Below are 16561 nucleotides of genomic sequence, written 5' to 3'. Positions count from 1 at the left end.
TACGGTCACATCTGGCGCTCCCAGGACACCGGCACATGGCTCCGCAGTGTGGGCTTTTTTTAACGTGTCCGCTGCTGACAATAGCGTTGCCATCTGCAATCTTTGCAGTCAACGCGTTAGTCGCGGTAAGCCCAATACTCACCTAGGGACGACCGCCTTAAGAAGGCACATGAGCAGCCATCACCGAGCCCAGTGGGAGCAACGGAACACACAAAGCCACACTGCAGGCTCTCACCGTCCAGCCTCGTCTTCTACTTCTCCTTCTCCTCTCTCCTCACAATTGTCCTCCACTCCACCTTCCATCACGCCAAGCTCACATTTTTCTGCAAAAAGGCAGGCTTCCGTGGGCCTAATGTTTGAGCGTAAAAAAATGATGACGCCGGATAACCCTCTTGCCCAACGGTTGGCGGCTGGCTTGTCAGAACTCATAGCCCGCCAACTACTGCCATATAAACTGGTGGACTCGGAGGCCTTTCGCAAATTTGTGGCCATTGGAACACCACAATGGAAGGTCCCAGGAAGGAAGTATTTCTCACAGAAGGGCATCCCAGAGCTATATGGCCATGTTCAGCGGCAAGTGAATGTATCTCTGGCACACAGTGTCGGTGCCAAGATACATCTGACCACAGACACGTGGTCTAGCAAACACGGGCAGGGAAGGTATATCAGTTTTACTGCCCACTGGGTGAACCTTCTGACGGCCGTCAAGCATGTAACCCGTGGCACCCGTGTAGATTTGGTTTTACCGCCACGGATTGCATGCAGGCCTGACTCTTCTTCTCCTCCTCCTACTCCATCCTCCTCCCTCTCCTCCTCAGCTGCCTCCTCCTTTTCCGCTGCTAGCGTCTCTTCCACTGCACCGCCCAAGCTCCCCAGAACCTATTCCACATGCCAGGTGAGACGTTGCCATGCCGTGCTGCGTCTGTTGTGCCTGGAAGCAAAGAGCCACACTGGCCCGGCACTCCTTTCAGCTTTGCGTTCACAGGCAGATGAGTGGCTAACACCGCTCAATTTGACAGTTGGTAAAGTGGTGTGTGACAACGGTGCCAATCTGCTTAGCGCATTGAAACAGGGCAAAATCACGCACGTGCCGTGCATGGCACACGTCTTAAACTTGGTCGTGCAGCGATTCCTTGTCAAATACCCTGGGGTCCAGGACATCTTGCGGCAGGCAAGGAAAATCTCGGCCCATTTCAGAAGATCTTACACGGCCATGGCTCGCCTTGCTGACATTCAGCGGCGACACCATCTGCCGGTCAGACGTCTTATTTGCGATTGCCCGACGCGATGGAACTCAACCTTCTATATGCTTGATAGGCTGCTCCAGCAGAAACGTGCAGTTAACGTCTACCTGTATGAACTCTGCGAAAGAAACGGTTCTGGGGAGCTGGGTTTTTTTTCACCGCGCCAGTGGCTGCTCATGCGCGACACATGCAGACTTCTGCGGCCATTTGAGGAGATCACCAAACTGGTCAGTCGCAGCCATGGCGCCATCAGTGACATGGTACCTTATGCCTTCTTTCTGGAGCGTGCATTGCGTCGTGTCATTGATCAGGCTGTGGAGGAGCAGGAGCGGGAAGATGAGGAAGTCGCAATGCTGGATGAATTCCCAGGGGGGGCTACTCTATCTGAGACAAGTCAACAACAGGAGTCTGATGAGGAGTCAGAGGAGGATGGTGCCGGGGCGGATGAGCAGGAGCAAGAAGAGCATGCTTTAAACCTTTCTGGGATCCCTGTTGTGCGAGGATGGGGAGAGGAGAATGAAGAGGACGACATTATCCTGGATGATGAGCAGGAGCCAGGCCACCACACCGCTTCCACTTTAGTGCAAATGGGGGCCTTCATGCTCCAGTGTTTTAATAGGGACCCCCGTATAAAAAGCATGAGGGTCAAGGACCAGTACTGGGTGGCAACGTACTTAGACCCCCGGTACAAACACAAAATGGCGGAAATGTTACCGCCGTCGCAGAGGGCTGTCAGAATGCAGCACTTCCAGGCCTTGCTTCGAGAAATGCTGCATTCTGCTTTTGCGTGCGCTGGCAGAGGAGCAATTCCCACTCCCAGAGAAGGATTTGCGGGTACCAATCCAACAGCGCCTGCAAGAAGAGGCCGGTTTGAAGATGTGTTGGTGACTTCGGATATGAGGTCATTCTTTCAGCCGACCCATCGACAGGTGTCATCCGGATCCAGCATCAGGGAACGCCTAGACCGTCAGGTGTCCGACTACATTGGGTTAACGGCCGATGTGGACGCTCTGAGGAGTGATGAACCCCTAGACTACTGGGTGGGCAGGCTTGACCTCTGGCCAGAGCTTGCCCAATTTGCAATCGAACTGTTGGCTTGCCCCTCATCCAGTGTCCTGTCCGAAAGGACGTTCAGCGCAGCAGGGGGGATTGTGACCGATAAGCGTACTCGCCTAGCTCACGACAGTGTTAACTACCTCACATTTCTAAAAATGAATGAGGCATGGATCTCGGAGGAATTCAACACATGTGACCAGTAGACCATGTATATGTCTATAAACTATTTTTTTAATCAAGCACACAGACCTTCTTAATTCATTTGGCTCACTTCCTTGACCCAAAAAAGCACACCGTACTATATGCCCCTACCCTCCTCTTTGAAGAGGTTGAGCGGTGTCATATTTCTACTGGGGCTGCTTATGATATCCCTGTGCTGTGCTGACTTCCTCCTGGGGGTTCTTATTATGAAGGGATCACACTATCCCTGTGCTGTGCTGACTTCCTCCTGGGGGTTCTTATTATGAGGGGATCACACCATCCCTGTGCTGTGCTGACTTCCTCCTGGGGCTGCTTACGGTGCTGCTGTCAGTGCTGTATGTCACGGTGCTGCTGTCAGCGCTGTATGTCACGGTGCTGCTGTCAGCGCTGTATGTCACGGTGCTGCTGTCAGCGCTGTATGTCACGGTGCTGCTGTCAGCGCTGTATGTCACGGTGCTGCTGTCAGCGCTGTATGTCACGGTGCTGCTGTCAGCGCTGTATGTCACGGTGCTGCTGTCAGCGCTGTATGTCACGGTGCTGCTGTCAGCGCTGTATGTCACGGTGCTGCTGTCAGCGCTGTATGTCACGGTGCTGCTGTCAGCGCTGTATGTCACGGTGCTGCTGTCAGCGCTGTATGTCACGGTGCTGCTGTCAGCGCTGTATGTCACGGTGCTGCTGTCAGTGCTCTGTATTACGGTGCTGCTGTCAGATGCCTCTATCACGGTGCATGTGTCATTCCGGTATGTCACGCTGCTGGTGATCATCTCCTGCACCCTCTTCTTTGCCTACCCTGGTCCCTGACCTTCCCTCTCCTCCATTGCCTTCATTAGCTCCATAGTCCTGAATTGTTAGAACAATTTCCCAAATAAAATAAAAATGCTTGTAGTTATCGATCCCAAATTCACCTCATACATGTATTATGTCATTGTCCAGATGGTGGGACTACGTTTTACCCCCTAATAATTACCACGTGGCCGCAAATTCGACATGAAGGTTTGCAAAGTTCGCCTCCCATTGAAGTCAATGGGGCCCGCGGCGAACGTTCGGTTTCGCGAACGTTTGGGTCCGTTCGCATTTCGCGTTCGCGAAACGTCCCGTCGGAAGTTCGTCCATCACTATTTATTAGTCATATTGAAAAAAAAAGGAACTTAATCTAAATTTTACCTGTAATCGATGCCATCTAAGTTAGGTACCAGCAGGCAGCATGAGATGCAGTAACAGCACCACCTACTTTCCTAATCTGTCACTGAAGCCATCATAAAAATACAAGTTATGGGGTACACCAGCATACTACTCCTGAGCTCCCACAATGGGCCCAAGCAAGCTCCTGCCAGGCCAACTTTTCAATATGATGGAAAATATGGAATGGAATGGTGTATCTGCATATACAGGGATTGAGTTACTAAAACTAGATAGTGCAATCTGGTATAGCTGTGGATGGTAGCCAATCAGCTTCTAACTTCAGCTTGTTCAGTTAAGCTTTCACAAAAAAATAAATAAATAATTAAACCTGATTGGTTTCTTTACAGAGCTCCACCAGATTTTGCATTCTTCAGTTTTAGTAAATCAACCCCACTGCATACCTAATTTAGAAAAGCCAAGAATTTAAAGAAGCACAAACATCAGATTGGAGACAAGAGCGGCAATGTCAAGGGTCAAGCTAGGCGTAGGCACCGTATGGTGCCAGCTGAACGATGGCAGTATCACTTGACTTTGGAACTGATTAAAGTAATACTTTACAGACTTGAAGAACCAATGTTGGCCTGTCAGATGTTATGTTACAGGATGTGTGGGGCTCATGCACCTAGGCCAGATTCTAGTTGTTTCTTTTGGGATGCAATTTTAAAGAATAATATTTTTACATTTGCTTTAAAGAAAAGCATATATTATTTATACAATTAAACATATGTGTTTTAATCAGAGTACAGCTCTATGTTTGCTGCTATGTAAGTATACAGTATATCCAGTGATATTCTGTGCTACAACACCACCACACCCAAATAACCTAACCCTAAACTAAAACAACGGGCACTATTCTGTACTCCTACTTCTGGACCTTTCAGCTACCTTTGACACGGTTGACCACTCCCTCCTCAAAAAAAACTTTCCTCCCTTGGTCTCCGTGACTGTGCTCTTCAGTGGCTCTCATCCTACCTATCCCAACGCACCTTCAGTGTCACTTACAATTCTACTTCCCCCATTCCTTTTCCTTTCTCCCTCGGGGTCCCCCAAGGTTCTGTTGTTGGACCACTTTTATTTTCAATCTACACCTCTTCCCTGGGTCAGCTGATAGCCTTTCGTGGCTTTCAATATTATTTCTATGCTGACGACACGCAAATCTATCTCTCCACCCCTCAACTCACTCAATCAGTCTCCTCACGCATCACTAGCTTACTAACAGAAATATCTGTATGGATGTCACACCACTTCCTCAAACTCAACTTGTCTAAAACCAAACTTATGATATTTCCTCCCCCATGTGCCTCTTCCCCTGACTTATCTGTCAAGAGCAATGGCACAACCATCCACCCATCCCTAAATGTCAGCGTGCTAGATGTTATCCTGGACTCTGAAATCTCCTTTCGCCCCCACATCCAATCACTTTCCAAAGCTTGCCGCTTCAACCTCCACAACATACGTCCCTTTCTAACCAATAAAACCACAAAGCTCCTGATTCACTCCCTGGTTATCTCTCGCCTTGACTACTGCAATTCCCTCCTCATTGGCTTACCTTTAAATAGACTATCCCCCCTTCAGTCCATCATGAATGCTGCTGCCAGACTCATCCACCTTACAAACCGCGCAATGTCTGCTACCCCTCTCTGCCAATCCCTCCATTGACTGCCATTTGCCCAACAAATTCAATTCAAAATACTAACAATAAGTTACAAAGCCATCCACAACTCTGCCCCCAGTTACATCACTAGCCTAGTCTCAAAATACCAACCTAATCACCCTCTTCCTTCCTCCAAAGACCTCCTGCTCTCTAGCTCCCTCATCACCTCCTCCCATGTCCGCCTCCAGGACTTCTCCCGAGCTTCGACCATCCTCTGGAATTTGCTACCCCAATCTGTCAGACTGTCTCCAAATGTATCCACTTTTAGGATAAAAAGTGGATAAGCCTATCCTGCCTCCATCTAACAACTGCACTATTTTCTCCAATAGCTCATCCCCCACAGCTATTACCCTTTTGTATAATTTGACCCTCCCTCCTAGATTGTAAGCTCTAACGAGCAGGGCTCTCTGATTCCCCCTGTATTGAATTGTATTGTAATTGTACTGTCTGCCCTAATCTTGTAAAGTGCTGCGTAAACTCCCAGCGCAATATAAATCCTGTAAAAAAATAGTAATAATAATACTTAACTGGTAGCGTATGCTTAAATTACCCTTCATTTGCCTTCAATTCCCCCATCTATATCTATTCCATCTAAATCCATACAAAAAATATGAACTATTATAGTGAAAGTTTTATCAATACTGCTAAGAGGCACAGTTTCAGAATTTTTCAGCAATACATTTTCTGTTTTCGGTAACAATATCCATATGGCAATCTGCCTTGCAGTGTTATCTTGAAGCTGCACCCTGACTTATGGGAAGGCGGAGACTTCTAACCAACTACTATCAGCTGCAGGCACCAACACAATACACCGGCCAGACAAATATTTGAAGGAGAGCAGCAGATGTTTCAGGAAGCCTCTGTCTACATGTACATCATCTCATAACAATATAGGTGGTTCGACAATGCAAAACCTACAGGAATGTATGAATGAGTGAATAAATAATGTGTTCATATTTGGAAAGAGAAGTGCGTAACATTTATCCTATATAAAATACTGTGACAGTAACAGTTATGCGGCTACAAAATATTTCTATGTGCTGGCTTATGTAAATGTGACTGCACAAAGATTGATTGTTGCAGGGAGGGCAGACTGAGTTACTTTCTGCATTAGTCATCTATCCCAAAAACAGTTCCTCTGTTACCCTTCTTGCCTTAAAGTTCATGCAGTCCATGTCATTCCTGATCATGCACAATTTCTCCATGTTCCAAGGGGATTTTGCTTATATTTATCAGCACATTTGCTAACTGTACCCAACATCCAAAGATTAACCCTGGATTTGGAAATGAGTCCCTTTAAGTTTCTGTGCCTGAAAATTTCCTTACTTAAGATTTGCTGACTTCAGACCAAACTAGCCCTTGTGTGAATGTTGAATTCAGTACTTCTGCAGTAGGACATTCAACTGTAAGCTCTTACCTATATAAATAAATCCTTATAGCAGTCCCTGCATGCATGAAACCTGTTTTTATTTTTTACCATTTTTAAGTTTTAATTCTTATTAACAATTGATATCATCTGAGCTTGCTGAGGAATAGCATTCACAAGGCAGTATCTATCACTTTATGTATGTATATTTTCGCATTTATTCTAAATGCAATGATCCATCTAATCAGAAATGTAAGAAAATTAGATACAGCAGCTGAACAATCATAACCCTGAATATGAATCGCAAAACGTAAACAGCTTGACGTCAAGTTTATTTAACAAGGCACTACAAAGAGCAATGATAATGTGAACAGTACACTAATAAATGCCAGTCAGTCCAATTTCACTTTGTATTAGTTTATAGTATTCACTGATGATGATGATATTTTCTGAGTGGTTTCTATGGGTGAATGCATTTTGACCATTGCACTTTCCCCATAGAAATAAACCGTCACATTTTTAGATATGAATCATTAGAATATATACACACTGAGCTTAAAGCATCAGCCTAGAATGTTGCATTTAACATAATGCAGAGTGCAGGGAAGGACCAGAAGATCAGACGCCGCTTTCTTGGGTTCTATATTTAGATGTACTCACAGAAAATAGTAAATATGTTATATTTATGTGATGTTTTTCTTAGAGTGAGTCTGCTCATGTATCATACATTTTCTCATTTCAGGCTAACGGATATGTATATTGTTGTCATTCGATATCAGTTTACGTTTTCAGCTGAAAAGCCCTTTTTGAAGACATTAAGTAATTGTACGTCTATAGTAGCATGGAAAAATGGTGTATTGCATTAAATGAAAACAAATTATATAAATAGAAAAGGTCCTGGAAAAGCATGACTGGGCCATTAAACGAACAGTGACCTAGCCTTAATTGACATCTCTTATCTTCTCACTAAATGTGCATTTCCTCAAATATGAGGCTATTGTGGTATGAAAATAAACATTCCGCAAATGCAAAGTTATCATAGAAGGCTCAGTGAGAAATGTCATCCACTGAATGATTGCCACCATTAAATGACTGCAGCCAAGATGGGGTGACTCAAGTACACAATGTCTCACATACACGTATACATCATTTTGCTAATTTCCTGGATGATATGACAGTGTTTCTGATCATTACCAATCACCCTTTTATACCTGCCAATTTTGGGGGATTACAGGAAAATATAACCAATCCCTCTCTTCTTAATTCGATGTAATTATATTTCAGTGCACCCAAAGCTGATGTTTCCATTTTTGGTAAATGCTGGGAAGTTAAATCACCTGACAATTTCTTCCACCCCTCAAGGTCTTCCTTGGTGTGGTCTCTGCACTTGAATTCCAGGGTCTGCACACCTACTGTGGCCATTCAAAGGAATTTACACTCTTCCTGTTGCATTTTTTTAATAACTTGGAAATCCAACATGACATCTGGGAACACCACATACTCCCAGGTCAACAGGAACAGAGTCAGGGATTATGGCAGAGAAATCTCACAGTTGGAGTATAAAGATATAACAAGTCAGGGGTTGCATCAACCCATGATGCTCCAACTATTACTTAAACAGCACGTTTTGGTGGACTGATCCTATAAGACAGGGGTCTACAAACTTTTCCAACAAAAGGAATAGTTTTCTGGTCTTTAGACTTTAGCGGGGAGCGGATTGTGGCCAGTGAGGGTGGAAAAGTGTCTTGTGCCCAGCATCAGTTAGAATACACATGACCTCAGGATTTGTGGTCAGGAGGAAGAGTAGTGCCCCATCATTGGTATTAAAGGGAGTAATTGTATCACAACATCAGTATATATATAGATATAGTGCCCAAATGTTGGTGTAGTGGGAGGAATATTGTCTCATATCATTGGTAAGAATAGTGCCCCAAGGGCCAGATAAAGGCTAGCAAAAGGTTGAATCTGGCCCTCGGGCAGCAGTTTGGAAACCCCTGCTTTAAGACATAATGGTAATCACCAAGATGTAGAAGAAGTCCAGTGGATAACTGTCCTTTTAAGACATAATGGTAATCACCAAGACGTAGAAGAAGTCCAGTAGATAAATGTCCTTTTCTACACATGTGATCCATTTATCAGTACATAAATGTATACACAAGTGCACACTTAGTATGAGCAGGCTACTACTAGCTGCCACTGTCACAGTGAAGGGGTTGGGATCCAAACCTATTGACTCCCAGCTAGTGATCACTGGCAATTGATAGTGATATTTTAGCAATGCAGTATTTATCTAAATGATACTATGATATACATTCAAAATTATACACCAGAAAGCTTACATCCTCTGACCAAAATCATTCTGGACACAAAATAGTCCTGGCCATAAAGGGTTTTAATATGATGAAGAGATCCCAGGTTGCCAACAATGGCACTCCTTTTGTGACCTTCAATGGCCTTTAGAATCAGGATAAAGATTTGCTTTTTTCTGGTGCATAAACTCAATGTGGAAAAACCCATTGTCAAAATCCTGCAATTCCTGTTGTTTATAGAGCACTTATCTTCTAATAGAGCAGTACCATATATCAATGTATCTATACAGTACCGTAAGTTTTAGTTGGCACCCCTTAAATGTATATAAAAATGTTCTTGAAGTCAATACTGCATTTTTTCTGTTGCTTCCTGCATGATATATTAATATTTAAAAAGTGTTTATTACTTTTTAGCTCACCTTGAACCTTTCAGAAGTGCCTTTAGATGTACAGGAATTGTTAATGCTTTTATCCACAGTCCTGACACTAATGTTATAATAGCCTAACAATGCTGGAAATCAAATTACGCTACTTGCTTGATACTGTATTAGACTTGTAATTGTGTTAATATAGTGCAATAAGTATGGATACAAATATTTGACATGGCTCATGTTTAACTTGGTAATGTGTCATGTTATTGTAAACTATGTTTGCCTAACGTAGATCTAGTAAGCTCACACAAAGCATCCACTATACTCAATAACATTGATGTGTAAATATAATGCTTTTATTAAATGTACTTTACCATGTAGCTATTAAAATGTACTTGAAGATAGGTTCTCTGTCTATCAAGATCACCTGCTAAATTCTATAGATGGTCATTAACCCCCCCCCCCCCCCACTCCAAATTATCTTTACCGGTTTGCGTTTTACACTAGAATTGGCTTAATTGGTATAAAGGAAGCATGCAAAAAAATCAATGTTTTAGTAAAGAAACTTTTATTTGACCTATCCATCTGCTAATGCATTTTGCAGGATTTCAAATAACGATGGAGGAAGGACTATAGATAGGCATTTGTCCTTGGAATACTTCAGACAGTTAAACGGCTTTTAACTTAAGGCAGGAAAGAGAAGCTGGTCATCAAAAGTAGTAATGGCCAAACGGCTGCTATCCAGATGCTGAAGAGCCAGAAGTCCCAGCACAACCGACTAGCTGGCACATGCAGCTCTTAAGCAGCTGAAAGCAGTGCCAATGGCCCACGTTCAATCCACATGCAGGGTTATTGAGTTCGTTAGCACATCTGATCACAAGTCCTGAAAAATATTTTGATACTGCAAAGATGTTTAAAAATTTCATTCTCCCCTTATGTACACCAAAGATCCTCAGTGACCCTTGTACGGAAGTCTGTTTGGTAAAAATACACCAGACAAATAAGAATGAACTTAGGAAGTCTGCAGCTGCTGTTCAGTTAAATGTACCCCTCAGTCTGGCTGAAAGCTTGCAGTCATCATGCAAAACCAGAAACCGGCTGACCACACATAGCCTGAAGCGACAATACAGATGTTGATCTCAGCGTGCGTTTTTTTTTTTTTTGTTTTTTTTTTTTACAAAGCAGAAGAATAGCACTCCCAGTTACCAAAATTACTCTGTATTAATAATTCACCATGATATTGTCTTGTGTCCATAATTCAACAACAAATTTAACAGCTTTGAATCAGCTTTGTAAACGCTGTTGTTCAAAACAAAAGAAAATTCACATACAAAAGTAACAAAAACTATCCTGGACAAAGGAGCTTACAACCTGTTAGCCCTTCAGCTACCGCACAAAGATTGTAAAATTTTATGACCTTTCTAGGGATTTTGGGGGTTTGGTTTACTCCATGGCTTGAAGATTCATTCATCCAGTCGTGTAAAGGGGGACATTTGCCCTTTTTAATTAAATGCCCTCATAATCTTACTATGGAATATGATCTAAGACATTTTGCAAATCTACAATATCTATAACACAGGCATACCCCACATTTAAGTACACAATGGGGTTTATTTACTAAAACTGGAAAGTGAAAAATCAGACTCCCTTCTGCATAGAAACCAATGAGCTTCCAGGTTTTATTACCAAAGCTTAATTGAACAAGCTGGGGCTAGAAGCTCATTGGTTTCTATGCAGAAGGGAGCCTGATTTTGCACTTTTCAGCTTTAGTAAATAAACCCCATTGTGTACTTAAAAGTGGGGTATGCCTGTATAGCATATAGATTATTGCAGCAATGAAAGCATTGGGGAAAGCAAGTGTTTACAGAACAGGAATTAATTTGGCTTTACTTTATTCCGTTTCTGGCACCTCCAAAAGCCATACCTCTGTCCTAGCGTGCTAAATTTAGCCGGAATGAAAACCTTTTTTTGGGGATTCACCCTTGGCTTTGCCAAACACATAACTGCTTGGTAACATTATTTTGGAAAATTAATTTTGCATTGAGTATATGGTTATATAAAGTGTTGTTCCACAATAAAACAAGGAAAGCAATTAGTCAAGCCTCCGCTGAATATTCCATAGCTCTCTATTGTGCACTAGGGTAGAGGAACATTACAGCCTTCACATCCTAGAACAATTGAGAGTGTTCTCTGAAATATTAATGTTCCTGAGGATGATTGCTAATCACTTGTCTGGATCCATTTATTCACTTTTTTAGTGTCTAAACTGTGATGGAAGTTGTTACACTGACTGACATGCAGTGACATACAATCCTGAGCAGGACACAACACCTAGAAGTGTCAAAAAAAGCAAGGTGTCATGTCATACTGTTCAATGACACTGCAAAAAAAAAGTGTCACCCGAAAATAATGACATTTCATATGATAGGAGGCCACTTGTTCCTTTAGCTGATCTGGCTGCACAGCAAACAAAGTAGCATTTTAGATAAGTGACACAAGTAATGTGTACATATAGATCTGACACCTTATGTGACTACAACAGCCTATTGTAAATACTTGCCCTGGGTCTGGCTAGGGCGTTATGGTCTGTGCCCAACACATTGCACTTATTTACAGCAATGAATGAAGGCGATGGTTTGGGAAAAGATACATACTAACATGACATCATAAACTGACCTCACTAAACTAATCCCAAAACTGACCTCAATAAACTGATCCCAGTGATGGGGATGTTATGGATATTAAATCATCTGGATAGATCTCAAAATGGATCTAAATATAACAGATCACATAAGAGCTGATCAAGGTAAAAGAAGAGCTGCAGGACAGAGAAAAGTTATTTAATGATCGCTAACTATGACATGAACACTATACAATCTATAGGATCACTCACCCACAAGAAGGCAGGCTGGGAGCAGGAATCTGAAGATGAGCCCACACACCACCTCCGATGCCATGACTTCTGTGAGATCCAACGGGTCGGAGGAGAGAAGGCACCTACTGTGCTGCCAGTCCCATCCCCAGCCAAGGCATAGGTGCGATCAGCAGGGGGGAGGCAGGGAACATGACCCCCGAAACTTTTCACACTCTGTCTCCTCTCCGATCCAACATTGCTCAGCCAGTCCCAGCCCACAGATCGCACCCCGTGCCACACAGATCGCACCCCGTGCCACCAGACAGATCGCAACGTGTGCCCGCAGCCTGGCTCTCCCGGCTGTCCGAAGCATGAGTCCCGCACCTGGACAGCGGAGCTCCCCCTCCTGTGCCCACCGAGCGCCCAAGCTCTGCTCCCCCCAAGGTGTACAGATCCGCTCTGCTGTCCTGACCCCTTTCCTCCCAGACTGTCAGGGCCAGCTCAGTCCCACCTCCCAACTTTAACCCCTTCTGCCTCGATCGTACTCTGCAACTGCATATGGTGTATACATTAACTTTACTCTGATGGGAGTCAAGAGCTTCCCTTCCCTAGTCTGTACCATTGTCAGTATGAGAACCAGAAGCAAAAACAACTGGCATGGTGAGACAAGCAGGGCCATTCTTCTCATTATTATTATTATTACACTTCATTTGTATTATTATTATTACACGTTATTATTATTATTATTACACTTTTTTATTATTATTATTATTATTATTATTATTATTATTATTATTATTGTTGATATTATTACACTTTATTTGTATTATTATTATTGCTGTTGTTATTATTACACTTCCAGCTTTTACCCCCTGGGAGGCACATTTTTCTATAGTTACCTAGGCAGTTTTGTCTACCCACATTATTTATTATGATGATGATTATTATTTCTATTATAGTTTTTTTTTTTATAAGTAATGCAATAGTTAATATTATTGTTGTTGTTATTATTACACTTTCAGCATACCCCTCCCCCCAGGAGGCACAGTTGTCACCCAGGCAGTTTTGTATAACTACATCTCCATTATTAATTATTACTATTATTATTATTACTAATACTATTCTAGTATTTTTATTATTAATAGTATTATTCTTACTGCTACACTTCCATCATTTCCACCCTAGAAGGCACATTTGACTACAGTTACCCAGATGGATTTGTCTACCCAAACTTATATTATCATGATTAATATTATTACAGTTATTATGATTAATGTTATAATCATTACATTTCTTTTTTATTATTACACTTCAATCATTCCCCCTGAGAGGCACATTTAGTGATCGTTACCCAGGTGGTTTTGATTACCCAAACTTCTGTTATTATTATTATTATTATTATTATTATTATTATTATTATTATTATTATTACACTTCAATCATTCCCACTAAGAGGCACAGTTGGCTATGGTTAGCCAGGTGGTTTTGACTACCCAAAGTTCTATTATTATTATTATTACACTTTAAGCATTCCAACTGAGAGGCACAGTTGGCTATAGTTACCCAGGTGGTTTTGACTACCCAAACTTCTATTATTATTATTATTATTATTACTACACTTCAAGCATTCCCACTGAGAGGCACAGTTGGTTATAGTTACCCAGGTGGTTTTGATTACCCAAACTTCTGTTATTTTAATTATAATTATTATTACACTTCAAGCATTCACATTAAGAAGCACAGTTAGCTGTAGTTACTCAGGTGGTTTTGATTACACAAACTTCTGTTTTTTTATTATTATATTTTATTATTATTATTATTATTTTTATTACTATTACACTTCAATTATTCCCACTAAGAAGCACAGTTGGATATAGTTAGCCAGGTGGTTTTGATTACCCAAACTTCTATTATTATTATTATTATTATTATTATTATTATTACACTTCAAGCATTACAACTGAGAGGCACAGTTGGCTATAGTTACCCAAGTGGTTTTGATTACCTAAACTTCTATCATTATTATTATTAAACTTCCAGTATCGCCAGGGAGGCTCATTTTGCTTTAGTTACTCAAATGGTTTTGTCTCTTCAAACTTCTGTTATTATAAGTATTATTATTATTACACTTTCAGCATTTCCCCCTTGAGAGGCACAGTTGGCTCTAGTAAGTAACCCATATGGTTTTGTCTACCCAAACAGTCACTGGTGAAATTATGAACTTGGACTTTTGTCTTCTCATCCTTAATTATTATAGGTAATTCAAATGGTTAACATATTTTCCGTAATATGAAAATTACAGTTACATGACTTAAAATAAAAAGTCTTTATCCTTGTGATTTGAGGCTTATAAAGTCAAACTAAACCATGCAACAATAAAATGTACAGGCAGTTGGCCCTGTTGGTACTCTTCAGGGTGTAGTTATGCTAATGAACAGAATTACTCACCAACAACCAGGCATAGTGGGAGAAGCAATCTGAAGACGAGTCCACATACAACTTCTGATGCCATCACTTCAGGAACTTGGTATAAAATTCTATTCACAATGAAAAAGCAAGCAAAAAGCACTGCGCACTAGCTATTGAATTCCCATAACCTCTATGTCCACCCAAGGGCAGAGAGTACTCAGGTTAGCATCGCTCAGAAGCAAGCTGTTAGCAGTGTCCTTGCATTCCCAGAGCATCAAATCCTAGGCAGAGTAGGGTCCTTTGTGCTATACCCTTGCAGAATGTTGTGCTTGGAGAAGGTTCTATTTCTCTGCTCAGTGAAGGGATCAATCATGGTTTCCCATAACAGGACTGTGAGAGTTCTCTGATAAATGAAGGTACAGAGTCTAATTTGTGTCTGTAGAATGATTTTTCTTATATTCCAAACATGCTATGGGATCCAGGACCCAGACAGAAATATCAGACCCTCTCCAAAAATTATCCCCAAGAGGAGCCAGCACTGGATGACAAAGGGATGGGAAGATTCATCCTAGAAGCTGCTGTGTCTCTTTGCAGTCCAAGAGGTGGAGGCTGTTCACAAGGCTTTAAGGGATGCTGCAGTGTCACTGGCTTACTGTGCTGGATTTTTGGAATAAACAAGCCCCTCCTTATCACACTTCAGTCCTCTGGCTTTACAGGCTGCTCTCTGTGCCACACTACACCACCTCAATGAAAGTTTCCAGGCCCCGCCTTATGCAAGTACATCCAGGAACCAGTAAGAAGTAAAGACCTGAACAATACCTTCCAATCCCATGGAGGGAAATATTGGAGGTTGTACATTAGCCTTGAAGTCAGCTTGTTGTGTATTTTTCTATTTTTTTTTTCAAGAAACCTGACACATATAGATTCTCAAGTGGCAAATGCGTATATCCACAAAAATAAGGGTATGATTACATACACTGGGAAATATTTATCAAAGTTACCAAGGTCTAAACCTGAAAACCAACATAGATTTCCAACAACAGTATTTTACAAAGACCACTAAGCCATTCCTTTCAGTCCCTGTCTCCCCCTGCTTTTCACGTTCATGCACATAGAGGCTGACTATATGGACCAAAATATCCAGTTTTTTCCAATTCTTGCTAAATCAGATGGAACTTGCTTTGTTATTACCACTCAGCTCAACAAAAGTCAACTTCAAAATCAACAGAAGGTGAAAAATTGTTTTAGAAACGAAACTGCATCCTATCGAATGCAATCACTATTCAGGTATTCAGACAGTTACCGGTGCTGCGGCTATGTGAATACATAGCTGGCAGTGTAGATTGTTCCATCCAGACAGTGCAAATTTCCGTGGTTGCAGGAAAGAAATTTGCACGATTCTTCCATCAACACAGCCAGTGCTGATAGGAGAATCCCTCCTGCTGAGCAATTGTCTTCTCCCAATGGGTGGAGGGGGAAGTCATCCTTGTTGGGCCAGCGATTATTGCTAGCAGCGATAATCACAAGTTAATCCAGCAGTCTGGTTGTGCCCAGTTGATCTTTTAACTTGGTACATTCAGCCTGCCTACACATGATTCAAATCTCGGCTGGTTCCTGCCGAACCGGCTGAGATTTGAATCATCTACGGCTGGCCTTACGCCAATTTCAAAGGAGAAAAAAATGGGTAGTGGCCCTGCTAAATAGTATGAGATTTAATACATTAGTCCATGGATACTCAGTATATGTGGAGGGGGAGAGATGAAGAGGGGAGACCTGTATAGATCACTTTAGCAGTCCAAAGCAACCTTGGCAGCCTTTGAGGGGGGAGTTGAAAGCAAACTCCAGATATGCAAATGAGAAGAGAAACACAGACGCCTCTAGGTTAGAACTGTAAACATTTTAATGAGATACAGGT

The 16561-nt window shown here is 42.1% G+C and overlaps 1 protein-coding gene across 7 annotated transcripts in view; it reads right to left on the bottom strand.

Annotated features, from left to right (window-relative positions):
- PIEZO2 (piezo type mechanosensitive ion channel component 2) overlaps window positions 1–15369 on the bottom strand; it is a 503501-nt gene extending 488132 nt beyond the window's left edge. For 6 of the 7 annotated variants that reach the window (XM_077492435.1, XM_077492439.1, XM_077492438.1 and 3 more), the window contains exon 1: window positions 12277–12850. In XM_077492435.1, coding sequence (XP_077348561.1) covers window positions 12277–12340 — 64 coding nt within the window. In that variant the 5' untranslated portion in view covers window positions 12341–12850. Of the gene's footprint in view, window positions 1–12276; window positions 12851–14685 lie in introns of those variants that run through there. The other variant, XM_077492436.1, reaches the window with a different exon arrangement.
- Window positions 15370–16561: the final 1192 nt, after the last annotated feature.

The sequence above is a fragment of the Lithobates pipiens genome, unplaced genomic scaffold, assembly GCF_037356315.1.
Source record: "Lithobates pipiens isolate NorthernLeopardFrog02 unplaced genomic scaffold, aLitPip1_a1.2 Scaffold_19, whole genome shotgun sequence".
Taxonomy (NCBI): Eukaryota; Metazoa; Chordata; class Amphibia; order Anura; family Ranidae; genus Lithobates; species Lithobates pipiens.
This window is presented reverse-complemented; position numbering and strand designations above follow the sequence as displayed.